The 16,304-nt window shown below is 35.3% G+C and overlaps 1 protein-coding gene across 1 annotated transcript; it reads right to left on the reverse strand.

Moving 5' to 3' along the window:
- Positions 1-5,739: 5,739 nt before the first annotated feature.
- Positions 5,740-9,355, reverse strand: LOC143557706 (uncharacterized). Its single transcript, XM_077046714.1, has 8 exons — positions 8,009-9,355; positions 7,383-7,589; positions 7,234-7,299; positions 7,068-7,136; positions 6,481-6,552; positions 6,252-6,389; positions 6,094-6,175; positions 5,740-5,990 (listed from the first exon to the last, which is right to left on the reverse strand). Exons 1-8 carry the CDS (start codon positions 8,426-8,428, stop codon positions 5,968-5,970), a joined length of 1,077 nt encoding a protein of 358 aa, XP_076902829.1. The 5' UTR covers positions 8,429-9,355; the 3' UTR covers positions 5,740-5,967.
- Positions 9,356-16,304: the final 6,949 nt, after the last annotated feature.

Raw genomic sequence — 16,304 nt, forward strand, 5'->3', positions numbered from 1 at the left:
CACACACATATATATAGGGAAGGTTAACGTACCATGAAATTAACGTACTAAACATTAGAATCAAGTAGAGTAATTATGTAATTACATCATAGAGTAATTACATAATTACTATATGATGCAGTTACATAATTACTCTAATTGTATATATAATTACTCTACTTGATTCCCATGTTTAGTACGTTAATTTCATTTGTATTTGATCTATACCCTATACATACATACATATATATATATATATATATATATATGAATGTCTTCGAAGTCCCGTTTCCTACGTGGTGATGAAGCAGTGAACAACCTTAATGTTCTCCATCAATGTTAGTATTGATTATTTATAATCACATCTAAAGAGATAACAAAGCAACTCATCTATTTACAGCGTGTGAAAGTCAAACTCAATATCAACGAATGAGCATGTAAAAGAGGGTGGATGAACATGGCTTCGCGATGGTGAAAAATATTGGTATTCATAATTATTGAATACCAATAATGGTCGTGAGATTTACTGAGGTTGTTGTAAGCCAATGATTTGTTGTGGGCCATTAGTGTATCTTTCCATCATGGCTTGCAGTTGGGTTATTTCATATTTGTACCGGTGATCATTGCGTGCCATGGGACTAATTTGTGCAAGTTTCCATCAGATTATTGTGACGTGATTCTAGCCAATGATCAGATAAGGGGTTGTGTAAGGTGTAGAGGTCCAAATATAGATCACATGCAGATGTATAGAGATCACTGGTAAGGTAAGTAGGTAACTTGGTATATCATGTAATATGATGCATATATAGCCAGCCCATCCTTTATGGGGCTAAAGCGATTTTCAATAGATGTTGAGGGCTTGAGGCCCTTTTATAATTTTATTATTTAAATAAACACTAATATATGATGGCATTAGCTACTGCATGCATTCAAAAATGTTTTAAGTTAAGTGATATTGCAACAACTAATACAACTTATGAATGTGTATACAAACTAGTGTGGTAAAAAAAGGACAAACAAAAAAACTAGTCGAACCTGACTGTGGAAAAGTTGAAATTAATTTTGTTTCCATTGTAATGTATAAATAAAAAAGACCCTAATGGAAAGGTTGCCATAACTCATAAGCCCTTGCTTGGGTTGCTTGACCGATTGGGCCAGCACTTGTAACATGCATTGTAAAGTGATGGAGAGGGTTAACCTTAGACCACCCGCAACGCCTGCTATATTTCACCGCCCGTAGTCATGTGGATGACACACACCAGGAGGGCTGCACTGATTTGAACTATGTGTCGCCAAACGCACGTAGGGGCGTGCCGATGGTGGGCCCTTCCCCAATTTATCTAAATAAAAACAATAAAAACGTTTGTTTTTATTTAGATAAATTTAACGATTTTTATCTACACAGCAAGTCTCAATACAAAATTGGTTGGTTATATACTTATATGATCAATATATTCAACAAGCAATAATGGATTATTTCGAATATGAGTATGTTTGGAGGATAGTTAAAAGATAACCCAAAGTACTATAGGTGAATCAAAGTGCATGGGCATCAAGCTGCCACCAAAAGAATAAAGACAGCACAAGGATAGTATATCCTAAGTTATGTTTCTGAAAACTTTGGCAACATTCTTGAAAGAGGCGATATTCCTGAATTTGGAAGATGACGATGATATTCAAGCAGAGCAAGGAGCTCCAAGTCGTCCATTGGGGAGGGACAAGACCAAATTAAAGGCCAAACTAAAAGGTAAAGGCATGTCTTCATCCAGTTATAAGTCACATAAGTTAAGCCTCTTTGAAGAACTAGCGCTGAGATGACCCGTGTGAAGAAGAGTAGAAAATACTTTTTATCGACACAAGCCATATGGATCCATACCAACGACATGAACATGAAGCTTTGTGTAGCGAGATCAGTGAGAAGTACAAAATGCCTCGACGTGGTTAATTTTTCTTTCTAGCCTTAATTTGCTGTGTATGTAGTATTGCTGTTCTACTTTGATATTCTAATTTAAGTTTTAGCTATGTAACCTTTTTTATAATTTTTTGGTATAAAACTCATTTTTCATTATATAGAAACATAGATATTACATCAACATAGCAGGTAGGCGGGCAACAAGCTGCGCCGTCACCCCTTTCTGAATTGCAAACCCTAACCTGCTAAAGACATACCCCTGCCCCTTTGGAGTCGACACATTGCTATGCACAACCCGTTGGACCCTGGTTAGGAAACGGATAGCTTCCGGTGCCAAGGAGCCAAATGTATCAAAAGCCAGAGGGACAAAAACATGTTGGTTCTCTTCGCAGACTTTAGCATGTTTCTCCACCTTCTTCGTTTCAGCCCTTTTCATTGCTTGCCCAGCTACAAACCCATTATCACTCAAACCAGCTAAAGGAGATACTCATGTGAGGTCAACACAAACGTGTTTTCCCCCGGCCCAGCCAAAGACGAGCAAATCTGCCGGTCGTAGAGTGGATCTCCCTTCCGTAGTAAGGAAGTTTACGAGGCTTCCTTTTTATAATGTAATCCAAGTTTATTTATTTATGTTTATTTAATAATTTATTTTTATTTAGTTATTACATATATAAAATGAATATGATTGTTAAATTAAAACATAATAATAATGGTGATGCGGAGGGATAAAATGAACACGTGAGAATGATTGGTGAAAAACTGATGTGACATATTGACTTGGGGGCTGTTTGACAAACATCTGAATTGTTAAGTGTTGAATGGGTAAGAGGTCTGAATGAATAAGATGATCTGAACCAGTAATAGCTGAATGAAATGTATCTGTTTGGGTAGACATCTGAATGACTGTGCAAAATTATTATTTTACCCTTTGCATAGATTTGGTATTAATCTCATTCAAAAGATCTAAATGATTTTAAATTATTCAAAAGAGCTAAATGATTCTAAACAGATTGTAACAAATATATATTGGCCCTAATTTCCAAGAAGCCCCAATTCAACAACCATATGATAAATTGGTACATGTTAAATTTATGAGCCGCGGCTGTAAATATACAACCACACCTTTTGATAAGGAGTGTATTTTTTTCAATTAGCTAAATTCTGGAAACACAATATATAAAAGCTTATATACATATACAAAACCCAAAATATACGATATATGCCTAAAGATAGAAATTTTATACAAAAATGTTTCAAATATACAAAGAAGTTTCAAAGTACCACAAGCATATATGTTTAAAAATGAAGTAATAAACAAAAACTTCCGAGCCTACGTCTTCACCCTTGCAACCCGAGCCGACGTCTTCACCCGAGGTCACGAACCGTAAAAATTACCTAATAAAACACAGAATTAAGCCTCCTCACAAGCCTCGCGATAGCCCAAAAACGAGATCATGTAGCTGAACAACGGGATACGCATTATAGAAATATCTTCATCACTAGCATCAGAAATAAACCTCCTCACAAGTCTCTGATGGCGTAGAAGCCCATTCGCTAATGCATTTTGATCCAAGATCATGACCCAGAAAAAAGCATCGTTGTGTAGTAGAGCCTGCCAAATATCACATCACTAGTCACAAAATGGAAAACGTGTTGGCGGATCAAAAAAAATTTAAAAACACTTGTTTAAGATAACCTTTCCCAGCATGGACTGAGCAGCTTGATTTCCAGCTCGAGCACATAGGCATAGAAGGTCCTTCAAATGCTTACGTGGCTACAAAGCGGGCAAGATCAGCCGCCCCATTGGCTGATGTCGCCAAAAGAGTGATTATAAAGCTCCGGATTTCATCACTAAGATGAGAAATCGCTGCCATCCTCTGCTTTCTGGATTGGCAAACATGATCAAATAAATTTAACTTCAAAAGGATGATGTTCAACACTATAATTACACACATACAGGGTCAAAAAGAACTTTTTTTACACGCATATACATATGCGATGGATTATAATTTATGTATAATTTTGTATTCAACCAAAACATTGGTTTGGTGATTCTCTTTATCACATTCCAAATTAAGCAGAGTCATAGATACATAAACTGATATACCAAATTAAGCTTCCTAATAAATCTAATCATGATTTTTTTAACTTCAATAAATTGATAATTTTAATCATTAAAGAGTGGTGAGTTTACATCGAAACTGAAAACTGAAGGAAAACGCGCAACAATTGCTAGCCCTTTTTAAATAGCAAAATTAAGTCGCTTTAAAAATCATTCAAATTCGTATGTATCATGATTACTTATGAAAAAAAAATCATATAAAAGCAAAATTAAGTCGCTTTAACGATTTTTCCCACTTACACTTAGTTTCATGCCCCAAACTAAAAATCTAAGTAACGTTGACTTATAAAGCTTCGAAACGATATAAAATACGGGATGGTTTCCACATCTTTTTATGCCTCTAGACCAACTAATTGAAATTTAAAAGACACGTAAATGATGACCCAACCCAAGCACAATGGATCGTGTCCATTGATATTTACAATTGCATTCATTTCACTTATAAACTCATTTGAGCGATTAAGTATACTATGAGTAGCAGCAAGTACTACTTAATTATAACCTCTTTGAAACTAAATCATGATTCCAAGCAAAGGAATCTTTACATTATCCAAATGTACTCACTACATTAATAAATTATAACACTTTCATATAAAACATCATGTGGATTCAAGTAGCTAGATACAAACCATTTTAGTTTATTTTAAAAAATCATAACTATATAATATAATCATACATTGTATTTCCAGTAACATAAGTAAATAATCTTAATCTATGGCATTTAATTAAATATTCTTGACACCTTGAATTCAAAAATTAGGGTTTTTAAGAACATGTACCTCATTTTTTTATCTGTTAGAACCAAAGCAAGAATCAACGAAATTGATCAATTAACTTAAACTAAACATCAATTAGCCGTTCATACTATAAACCCTAGCTTCTAGGCCTAGCCATTCAAACCCCAGAGGTAGAAATCGACTGACGGTGGGGAAACATAAGTAGAAATCAAGTAGGGAAACAAAAATCATACCTTTTTTGTGCTTGAAATCGGGTTGAAATCAAGTGGTGGTGTTGTGCTGGTAGCCAGAAGAGAAGGAGAAAGAAAGAGCCAGCTATGGTGTTGTGTGTGGGTAAAATTGTCTCTGAACCATTCAGCTTCAATTTTAATCTGAACGAATAAGAGGATGATGGAGCCATTCAGATGTATAATGTTAACAAACCAAACACCTTCAAATCTGAGCGAACCAGACATTATCCTCTGAATAGGCCCATTCAGACCCAACCAAACACACCCTTGGTCTGCATTTGTGAGTGATGGTTGTCATCGTTGCATAGTCATGTAGAAAAATGTAAAACTCTTTATAATGTGGGTGATTACAAATGAAACATGAACTTCTTGTCAAAACTCTTAATTATGATAAAGATAATTACAATATATGTTATTTAGTGAACCAAATCATAAGTTTAGGATGATAACTAGTTCTCAAATAGAAAATATAACCTGCAAACACTTATATAAGACACCAAACCATTCACAACAGTTCTTACTAAACAAACAGTGAGCAAGAATCATCATTAACAAATCAATGTGCATGAAGAAACAAAGGTTTAACAACAAAAACCTCAAATCCTTCATTCCCAAACCAATACACCAATATATTTCCTAATATAATCACACCATTTTTCTTGTTTTGTCCTAACAATCAACACTCTTTTACGCTAATTTTTCGTTTTGAACTGTTTAACGCGATAAAAACCCCATCAAACATCACGCGAAACTCCTTACTCAAACCAAGTCCCATTTTTTCCTTATATCCGTTTAAATGTACATGGTTTGTAAAATTTAACGAGTCATCTTCTTTTAAAACTTGAAGAACAAACAGTTAGGAGTTGGGATAACCTATACAACTCGTCTTCTGAAAACTTGATTTCTTTTTAATTCATTTCCAACTTCAACTTCATCAAAAGTTTTTGTTAGAAGAAAAGTTAAATCACTTCATCATTATCCAAGTTTCTAAAGATCCATCTTTGTTCGTCCTGCAAAACACAAAACACAACCCGTTGTTAAAGAATAATACAAAATTATCAATGATTATATATACTTTGCTAGTGACATTAGAAAGATTTATATAGCAATTACCATTCGGTCCAAGATTATTAATGCCCTGATTAGCATCAAATCCCATTTGTAGAAGGTTGTGAAGATCATTATCCCATACTGGCTGTAACATTACAAAATGATTACATATACTTCCACACGACTTCAATGATATAAATAGTGTTGGTTAATGTTAGTACCTGAGGATGGATAGGATGCATTGTTGCAGTTGTAGTTGGAATACCAGGCAAGCTCCCATGTGGGTAAGAATGAGATGGGCTTAATGTAGGCCCAAATCCATAAGCCGGATTTGAAGTGCCGGCCCGTGAATGAAGCATCTACACATATATGAAATAAAGTTTTTTTTTTAAAAAAAAATCCATTATGGTACTACTCATTTGTTAAATTTGGTGATATTAATGAACTTACATCTTTAAACACAAGGCGGTCAATATCAACGTTGATTTCAGGGTTCACCGTGGCTAGTTTCATTGATAAAAACTGCAGAAAAAGAGAAGTTATTATACAAACTCGACATTAAAATCCAAACATTTACCTCTTTTTATTGATATGTTAAAAGGACAAGGCTTTCAAGATCATGTCTTTGATCAAGAAAATCACAATTAAGTGGAGAGATAATCAAATTCAAAACAAAGTAGTTGACTTTAATAGTTATAAAACAATAAAGATTTGATGACCAAACTAAATTCCCATAAAAATAACTGTAATTTGGATAATGAAAAAGTTAAAGACTGTAAAAATTCAATATTTCACCAGAATCTGTTAGTTGTTTTGCAGAACTATATGACCCAAAGATTCACCAAAATAGTACCACAATATACAGAGTACAATGTGGAGAAAAATAATAAAATGAAAGGATACCCTACAACAAAAGGGGCATTAAATATATATATAGACTTCAATACAATTGTACCTAATTTGGATCTGATATAAACATGAAAACATGTACTATTCATTTGATTTATGCCATTTATGAGTAGAAAAAGATCACATACCTCCACCTGTTGCTGGAGTGATTGAACATAGTTGATAATCTCATCAAGCATTACAGCTTTTCCAGTAATCTTCACCCAAATTAACAAGAATTAAACACATCAAAACCTCAAAAACCACAAATAAACAACACAATATGAATTATGAAACCTAGTGAGTTTAGATTACCTTATTGCAGCCAGGAACAATTTCTTGGAGCAATTTCATCCTCTCACTAATCCTTTCTCTCCTAACCTGAATGACCCAACTTCTATAATCAACAATTGAAACAAAAGACACAAAAGTTTCAAAATTGTTAAGAAAGACACAATCTTTACCCTTTCTGCAAGACTGTGGCTGTTTGTAGCTTGACCCCTTTTAGCCCTCACATGAATGTAGTTGTCTTTAGGTGCACCTCCACTATCAGAATTGTCTTTAACTTGTGATCCCATTTGTTTGCCTCTTGAATCAACTCTCTGTTTCTTTTCATCTTTCTCTGAAGTAGTATCACCAGACAGATCATTTCTTTGTTCTCTTTCACCATTCTACACACATTAACAGGATCAAGAAACACATTAACAAGATCAAGATTCAATTTTTTTTAATAAAACTTGAAGTAAAATGGTACCAAATGGGGTTAACAGTCTCAAGAAAACACATTAACAAGATCAAGATTCAATTTTTTTAATAAAATTTGAAGTAAAATGGTACCAAAATGAGGCTAGCAGGATCAAGAAAACACATTAACAAGATCAAGATTATTTTTTATAAATAAAAAGTGAAGTAAAATGGTGCCAAAATGGGGTTAAGATGATCAAGAAACACATTAACAAGATCAAGATTTATTTTTTTTTTAAATAAATTTGAAGTAAAATGGTGCCAAAATGGGTTAACAGGATCAAGAAAACACATTAACAAGATCAAGATTCAATTTTTATGAAAAAGGAATGTTAGAAACTGGTACCAAAATGGGATTAAATCTTCTCTTGTCTCTGTTATTAGGTGAAGAAGATGGCCCACACTCAGGATTAATATTAGCAAAAGGATTGACCATTTCAGAGAAACTCCCACTTCCAAAAGACCCAAGCTTTGGAACCAAATCACCAATGGCTGAACCAGAACCAGACCCAGAACCAGTACCAGATTGATAATGGTGAAGAAGACCCTGATGAGTCTCAATCCCAGATGGGTAAGCTGATGACCTGCCAAAACTCTCAAGTGGATCCCAACCTGATCCAAATAGATTACCAGACCCACTTGAAGACTTGTTGTTAAACATGGATCCTGAGCTCATTTCACCTCTATATTGAAAGCCCATTTCACTATCATTATTATTAATATTAATATTATTATTATTATTGTTCTCATCCTCAGAAGAAGCCATATGTTGTTATGAACCAAGAACAAGAACAAGAAAAGTAAAAGGGGAAAAAGTAAGTAATATAGGAGGATCTAAGTAATACCTATCAAGCTAAGGAAACCCCCCAATCAAGAACTAACTAGCTAAACAAAGAAACAATATAGGGGTAAGTAAAGTTGAAAAAAGATTTAAGGGTTTGACCAAAAATAGGTTCTTAGGGTTAGTCATGATATCTTGCAAGACTAACCAAGGAACAAAATGGCAGCTTTACAGGCCATGGATGCAAATGAAATGAAATGAAATCCAGTGTAGCAGGGCATAAAATCTTGACATACACCACCAATCCACCCACCCTTCAAAATGCCATGATGATCAAAGATGAAAAGTGAAATTGTAAGACAAGAAAGTGTAAACCTTTCAGAGCATAAAGTAAGTAAAGTAAAGTAGAGTGAATAGACAGTAGTTGTTGCTAAGCTACAGCTGCTTGCTGCTGTGATTACCTAAAAAGAAAGTAGATTCCTTTCTTTTATTTTTTATCTAATATTAATATAATAATAAACAAGATTCCCTCACTACCCTAAAAACAAACAAACAATCAAGATTAATGGGCTTCCTTCTTGAATGTTTTGAGTTCATGTTATGCAGAACAAATGCCCATAATCAAAGACAAGAATTTAGGATCAAATTCGGATTGAAACTATAATGGGTAAAAGATGAACTGGAAGAAATGGGTAAGAGAAAAACAGCATCAAATGCAAGATTGGTGCAAGCAATGACAAGAAAGAATGGGGGATATGCAGAAATAATAAAAGAGTTTTAAAGAAGCATCCAATTCCAACTTTTCCAGATTAAAGACAAAAGATAGGGTAAGCTAATAAGCAAGCTAGAGAGCTAGAGAGAGAGAAGTGTGTTTGTGTAAAGGGAAATTATTATCTTCATTATTATTGTTTTAAAATTGATGGCTAAACCTTAATGTTGTTTTAAGATAAAACTTCATAGAATAACAACTTTGAAAATGATGTAGTTTAATGTAATTACATTTTCCTGTATTAAGTTTTAGGCTGTTTACTAGTTTGGTTGTTAAAGATACACTAGTTTGACCCTAAGAGGGTTGACCCAATATCTCAGTTGGGGGTTTGGTGTAATCTGATCTCTATGAGTCAGTATCGGTCGCACCTGTAAAATAGAACATTGTGAGCTTGTTACGTGAAATGGAATATGGGGTCTTCTTGTAACCATTATTTGGCGTGTCAGTCAGTATAAGTATTGAGAGAGTAATTATAAGAGTGAGAGAGTTAAGTTTCTTAATCCGTTGGTCCAAGTGTGGTATTTATAGCCAGAAAGGTAGAGAATGATTGGTCGAGATATGACTATCATTGGAAGCTTCTATTCTTGTGGGGAGCATGTTTAAGGTTTTTGATTAAACGTGATAGCTAGTGAATAATGACGGCTGTCCCCTAAAGGTACAGTGCTGGCGCTTTGTGATTAACCTATTGTGAAGTCATGGCCTTTTAAGGAATCTTGTACTGTGATTGGTCTAAGGGCTAACCGTCCTATGTTGTTTGTCTCTTTAGTAAGTGACAAGTCTTTTACCCGTGGGACTTCTCTAAGTTGATATGTATGCATCCGTAGGTATTGATCTTCGTCCCGCGGAAGAATTTGTCCTTTCGCTCGCCTGCATATTGATTATGTGGTAATGTGGGTTGATCCGCGAATGATACTTAAGATCTTTTATCAGTTTATTTGGTCCCACAAATGGATCTAGGGCTGTTAGTAAATTGACAGGGCTAGGTCCACAAGTGCGACTTGCTTTTATTCTGTGGTCTACTTAGATTTGAGGGTGCCTTTGGGGGCCTATCGCTTCAGTTATAGTAATGTTTGAGAGGAATTTGAATGTTGGATTATAATTTAAAGAATTAGAACCGAATTTAATGAAAATTTGTTAGTTGTTTGGTTGGAAAATTTGAGAAAGAAATAAGAAAGTGTTAAAATATAAGTATAGGCTAAGACTATGTGGTATATGCATCGCTCACCAGCATTGTGGTGTGACCCTCACCGTAGCATGGTATGAATATCGCTCATCATTGTTGTCTCTTTTTGCACCTCTAAATTCTTTATAACTTTGTGTATAATAATAAGCTTATATTATTATACATTGAAAAATTAGTATATTATAAGTATATTATCAATCAATTCCAAGTATATTCAATGTATAAATTAAAGATTTAGTTAATATATCATCATTTCAATAACATAATCTCACTGTTGATTCATCTCGACTTTATTGCCATCCCTAGATATTTGTTTGATGGATTAGTGTGTATATCTTCCGATTTAAGTTTTTTTGTTTGATGGCTCATACTGGTTATGTAGTTAAGATATGATGTTAGATTTCTTATGATATATATTCAATGTGTCCATAATCTTTGAATGGTTTGTTAAAGATTTTAGATCTCTTAAAACCAGATAGGAAAACCCGAAACCCAATGGTTGATTACCTGATTAATACTAGACAAGTTTGGGGTGTGATTTAGTAATCGGGATTAGACACTACAGGCTAGTTTAAAAAAACATTTTATTTATTAAACTCCATACTCTATAAAACCAAACCTATCAATTTTTTAAAACAACACAACTCATTCTTTCATGTTCTACTAAAAACACAATAAAAAAACTTTCATTCTCTACTCACTATGAAACCATTAAACCATTCCATGTTTGGTGTTCGACAATTTGCAACCAACGAATGCACGAACACCACCCAACCGAACACTAAACGCCACCCAAGTTATAGTCCATCAACCCCCAACTTTCCATTCTTTTTTTAATTTCGACCCTCGCATGTTGTCGTACATGCAATAGGGATGCCCACCAACTTACAAGCCAGTGTTTTTAACCCACCAACTCAACCGAACTTCCTGATGATACAAGACGAGACGAGACAATACTGAAGACGCAACCCGATCTGATGTTTCAAGATGAGTCGGAGGAGACACAACTCGGTTTGAGCAAATCTAAAAAAATTGGTTCGAGCAAAGTCGGGCGAGGGCGGTCACACAAAAAGAAAGTCGTGAGCAAGCCTCAAACTAAAAAAACAACCATGCCATGGACCCCCGAGAAATATTTGAGCATTACACTGTCATGAACTGCGGTATCGGAAGATCCCGAATGTTGTAAGTGTTTAATATATTTTTTTATGTACGAACTTTTCCTTAAACAAAATATTAACAATTACTAATATGTTTTCAATTTTTTTTATTGCCAATAATCAAATATTAGACATATTTTGGGACAAAGTTCAGTAACTTTTTTTCATGATAATGGCCAAAGGGAAGAATATCGAAAGCCCGATTCTATTTCGGGAAAGTGTTCTGATATAAACGCAAAATGCCAACTATTTCAAGGGGTTTAAAACCGGCATTTTAACTCTTGGGGTAGTGGTGCTGGTGATGTGAAGATCATTGCGGCGGCGATGACTGAGTACCAAAGTACTCGGGGGGCCTTTATCTACATGAATTGTCGGAATCATCTTCCTAATCACGCTAAGTGGGACGTCGTATTTCCCGTCGGATATGAAAGTATGCAACGACGAAAAGGGCTCAAAACCTCGTCATCGGTTGATCCAGAAACGCCGTAGTCTAATGCTCGAGACATCGACTTAAACGATGACGAAGTCGGTAATAACGAGGATGAGTATGCGGAGTTGCCTCGAATGGGATTTAGAACAAGTCGTGGAAAGGGAAACCGATGAGGTCGTCGTCGGCTGGTGCAAGTGTGGAAATGAGAGAAGAATTCAACGAAATGAACCGCTAACTCGTCGATTTACACCACCTTGGGAATCAACGTTTTCAGATGATGCACCAAAATTCAGAATCCAACAAGGTGTTTGCCGAGATATTGAATGAAAGGCAAATGAACAAAAGTCTCGTTTGTTTTTCAGAAACCGATCGACTGCGTGAGCAACTCGACTGTGTGTTACATGTGCTCTACAGGCTGCACTCCATCTTTCTTCCCCTTTTTTCTTTTTATTTGGATGACGGGCGTTGCGTTTGGTTTGAAAGGCAAGGTTTTCAGTATGTCTCAAGAAAAGCCAGCACTAGTCCGACTAGATAGTGAGTGGTTATTTCAGGCAGGAAGCAGGCCAGACCCTACGGGCGGGCATCCCCCGCAACGCAAGCAGCATTGTTCGCACCTTACCGGACATGCCCAGGGGCTAGCCGAAATAAAACGCGAAAATTATGAAAGAATATTTAACTTTAATACTAGTCATATAGTTTATTTTATTTAATGGAATTTAATTTATTTTTATTAAAAAATATAAATAATAATAATAAGGTAATTATTAGAACAGCTTCATCCACTAAACCTCTTTTTAGCAAAAAAAAAAAAAAAAACCTTATCATGATGTGACGTCACATAGCACTAAACACCGCCATACAGGCGTTAGGGAAGAAAAAGGGTATAAAGGAGGGGAGAGAAACGTTTTAGGTCCAAATACCCACGTGAGGGAGGAGTTAATGGCTCTTAGCCTCTTAGGCTATGTGTAGTGAGGGTCTACAAATTGGGGGCAATATTTGACACGTGACGTCACATCAGCAAATGGTTTTGTAGCCCCATCACATCATACACACACATACAAAATATAATAATATTAAACCCAAAACACATCCGGCGACAAAATACATGCCCCCTCCCCCCATCTTTCGCCCTTTTTAGCCTGGGGGTGGGGGTGTTGTAGCCACCTTGTCGCCCCCATTACACTTAAACCTATTGACGGAGTTATGGGCAAAAAGGACCCAGACTGAAGAAACTTTGATACCCTAAATCTAAAAATGTCTTGATTTTGGGTTTGATATTTGAACTAGAAAACCTAGTAAAATCCTGGGGACTCAAACTGAAATTAAGTCACCTTTTTTTATATATGATTAACATATTACACTATTTGAATATTTATATATTCTCATATAAAGAAACTTTTAGTAGTACATGACCTTGATAGCTATTATATTTATAAACAGAATAAAGTGTTATTTTTGTTCCTATAGTTTGGTAATAATACGTATTTAGAAGTTTAATTTTTTTATATGGACCATCCATTTCTCAATTCTTGTTAATTACACTTAAATCACTAACCCCATTAAATTTAATCGTTAAGTCATGGGTATACATGTCTTTTCACCCTTTCTTTATTATAATACATATTTCAACGAACTTCGGTTTTCGTCCTTGTGGTTTGTCCAAAATTGTGGTTTAGTCCAATAGTTTCAAGTTTGCAATTTTCGTTCTTGTAGTTTCATTTCACTTGCAATTAAACATGATTTAATTAACATCGTTAAGTCTGGTCGTTAACCCATCTGTGTGCCCCTCACGTGATGATCGTTTTGTCATTTTTCGCCCCAAATAAAACCTCAGTCCTAATTCGCAAGTCACCTCACGTGAGGGTCTATTGTGTGTTTGGGGAAATGGAACAAAATGAAGGAACAAAACTACCCCTCACGTGAAGCGCACACTGATGGGTTTAAGGACCAGACTTAACGAAATTAGTGAATTCGGGTTTAATTGCAAGTGAAATGAAACCATAGGGAAGAAAATTGCAAATTCAAAACTACTTAATAAAACCGCAGATTTGGACAAACCACATTAAAGAAAACTGCAGTTCACTGAAATAAGTATTATAATAAAAAAAGAGTGAAAAAACATGTCTACCCCCCGACTTAACGATTAAAATTAACGGGGTTAGCGATTTGGGTGTAAATGGAAAGAACTGGAAAACGTGGATGGTCCATATGCAAAAAGATAAACTTTTTGGACTAAATTCATATTATTTATCAAACCAAAAGAACGAAAATGACACTTTACTCTTATAAAAAAGAGAGTTTTCTATAATATAGGTTTCACTTAGAGTTGATAAGGGGGGAGGGGTGGTGGATGTGATGAAATTTCTCATCACACACCCCACCCAATCAAATGGTGCCACATCACCAATCCCGAATCCATCACATGTGATAGTTTTTTACTAGGGGTGGTGGTGTGGTGTGATGGTGGTGTGGCTCCTTCCCCCAACAGCCATTTTTCTTGGAAAACAACCATTACTTGCGTGAAGGCCATCACTCAACCTACCCATCACTTGCGTGATAAACCACCGGCGGCGGTGTGGGGTGAAGCCATCACGCGTGATGGGCCTTCCTCACGCGGTGCTCCGGGTGGCCTAAGTGAAAACTGGAGTATAATCCTTTAAAGTATATCAAATCAAAATAAAGAACTTACCAAATTATGTTAGGTTTTATGTTCCATTTTTGGGTTATTGAACATACAAACCTTAAAAGCAAAGGCTTATGACTAAGGGCATAAAAACAATATTAAAATAAAGATTGAAGTATATCATATGATGTTAGATCTGGTATTGCATGACTACATGTATTAATTATCAATCATACGAAGGACCCACGCGACCGTGCCCCACGCACGCCAGCTTTCTCGTTTACCAATATTTCTATATATTTTTGTGGGTGAAAAAACTTACTAATTATAGAAAGCAAGCCAAAATTTTAAACGATTGTTCGCAAATTATAAGCCTTTGTAAACTACAAGTCCACAAATTAATCATAATACACTTCTATTTATTAGTTTTCTCTTTTCATTTTGTTATTTTAGTAAAATGTTATAGAAAAAACGTAAACCTAGCATTTCCGCTTATTTTATATATCTTTTTCGTTACATTTATTCCTAATCGCGTATCTGGTTTGCGATGGATGGTTTGTATCATCACATGTCTGGTAATTTGATCACAGACTGAAGCCATTATATTTAACAATGAATAGCAAGTTGAAGAAAGTAGAGAAGAAATACTAGATGGTACTCAAACCTACAGATGAGCGGTACTAGTACCAAAAGTATGGGCACCGAACTTCTAGAAATGACCAAAAGTGGGTATGTGTTTACGTTATCGGTACGGGCAACGAAATACTGAATTTCTGGAAAATTTGGTACCAAATACCGTACCGAATCTATCGTTACCGTACCTCAGTAACGTAATGTTACTAATTACAAAAGGTTCATTGATATACGGTATCGGAACCGGTACCGAAATAATGATACCAACTTTATGGAAATGTGTGTATCGAATACCGTACCGAATTTATCTGTAAAGTACTGTACTAGCTTCAATTCTACAAAATGCTTGACTATGTATGGTACTTGTACTTGTACCAAAAATACTGATATCGAATGTCTGAAAATGTGGATATCAAATACCGTATTGAATCTATCGATATGATATCGGTATTTGCTACCAAATGCTCGTCCATAAAACTTCATATACAAACTGCATAAATATGGCTAGGCCCATGGTTGATCTAATCTGCTTATGTAAGCTGGGGCTAAAGGGCTAGCGGCCCACCTCACTTCTTCAATAAATAAAAGTTACCTTTTGTTACCTAAATTTTTTTCTTTTTTTTTAAACTCATATTCCATTTTTACCTCTCGGCTAGTAGCCATCGCTTGCTCGTTGTTTTTTTTTTTTTTTTTGCACCTTTTTCACAGCTGAAAGGTGTAAGTTTTTCCCCATGATGACTATTTAGTGTTTACATGACTTTTGATTTAACTCACTGAGCTAATAGTCCGTCTTCTTTCGTTTGTTTATTTTATTTCCTCTATCATAGTTGATAAAATACGTTTATTTTTCTAATTATATTAATGGTCTAATTTATTTTATCATCATTTCTTGCTTTTTACCGATTCATTTTAACCCGAACCATATTGCACACTCATTCGCCACTGATCGGAATAGTGTTAATGAGCTTTGTTGTTTATTTAGTGAATGGCATGCGACATTGGTTAAAGGCTGTAGCCTGATAGCATGCAATTGCAAATAATTGATACGTACCATGGGCCCATGGTA

This window comes from Bidens hawaiensis, unplaced genomic scaffold, assembly GCF_021521415.1.
Source record: "Bidens hawaiensis isolate Kalapana, Puna unplaced genomic scaffold, B.hawaiensis_p1.1 tig00019083_1, whole genome shotgun sequence".
NCBI lineage: Eukaryota > Viridiplantae > Streptophyta > Magnoliopsida > Asterales > Asteraceae > Bidens > Bidens hawaiensis.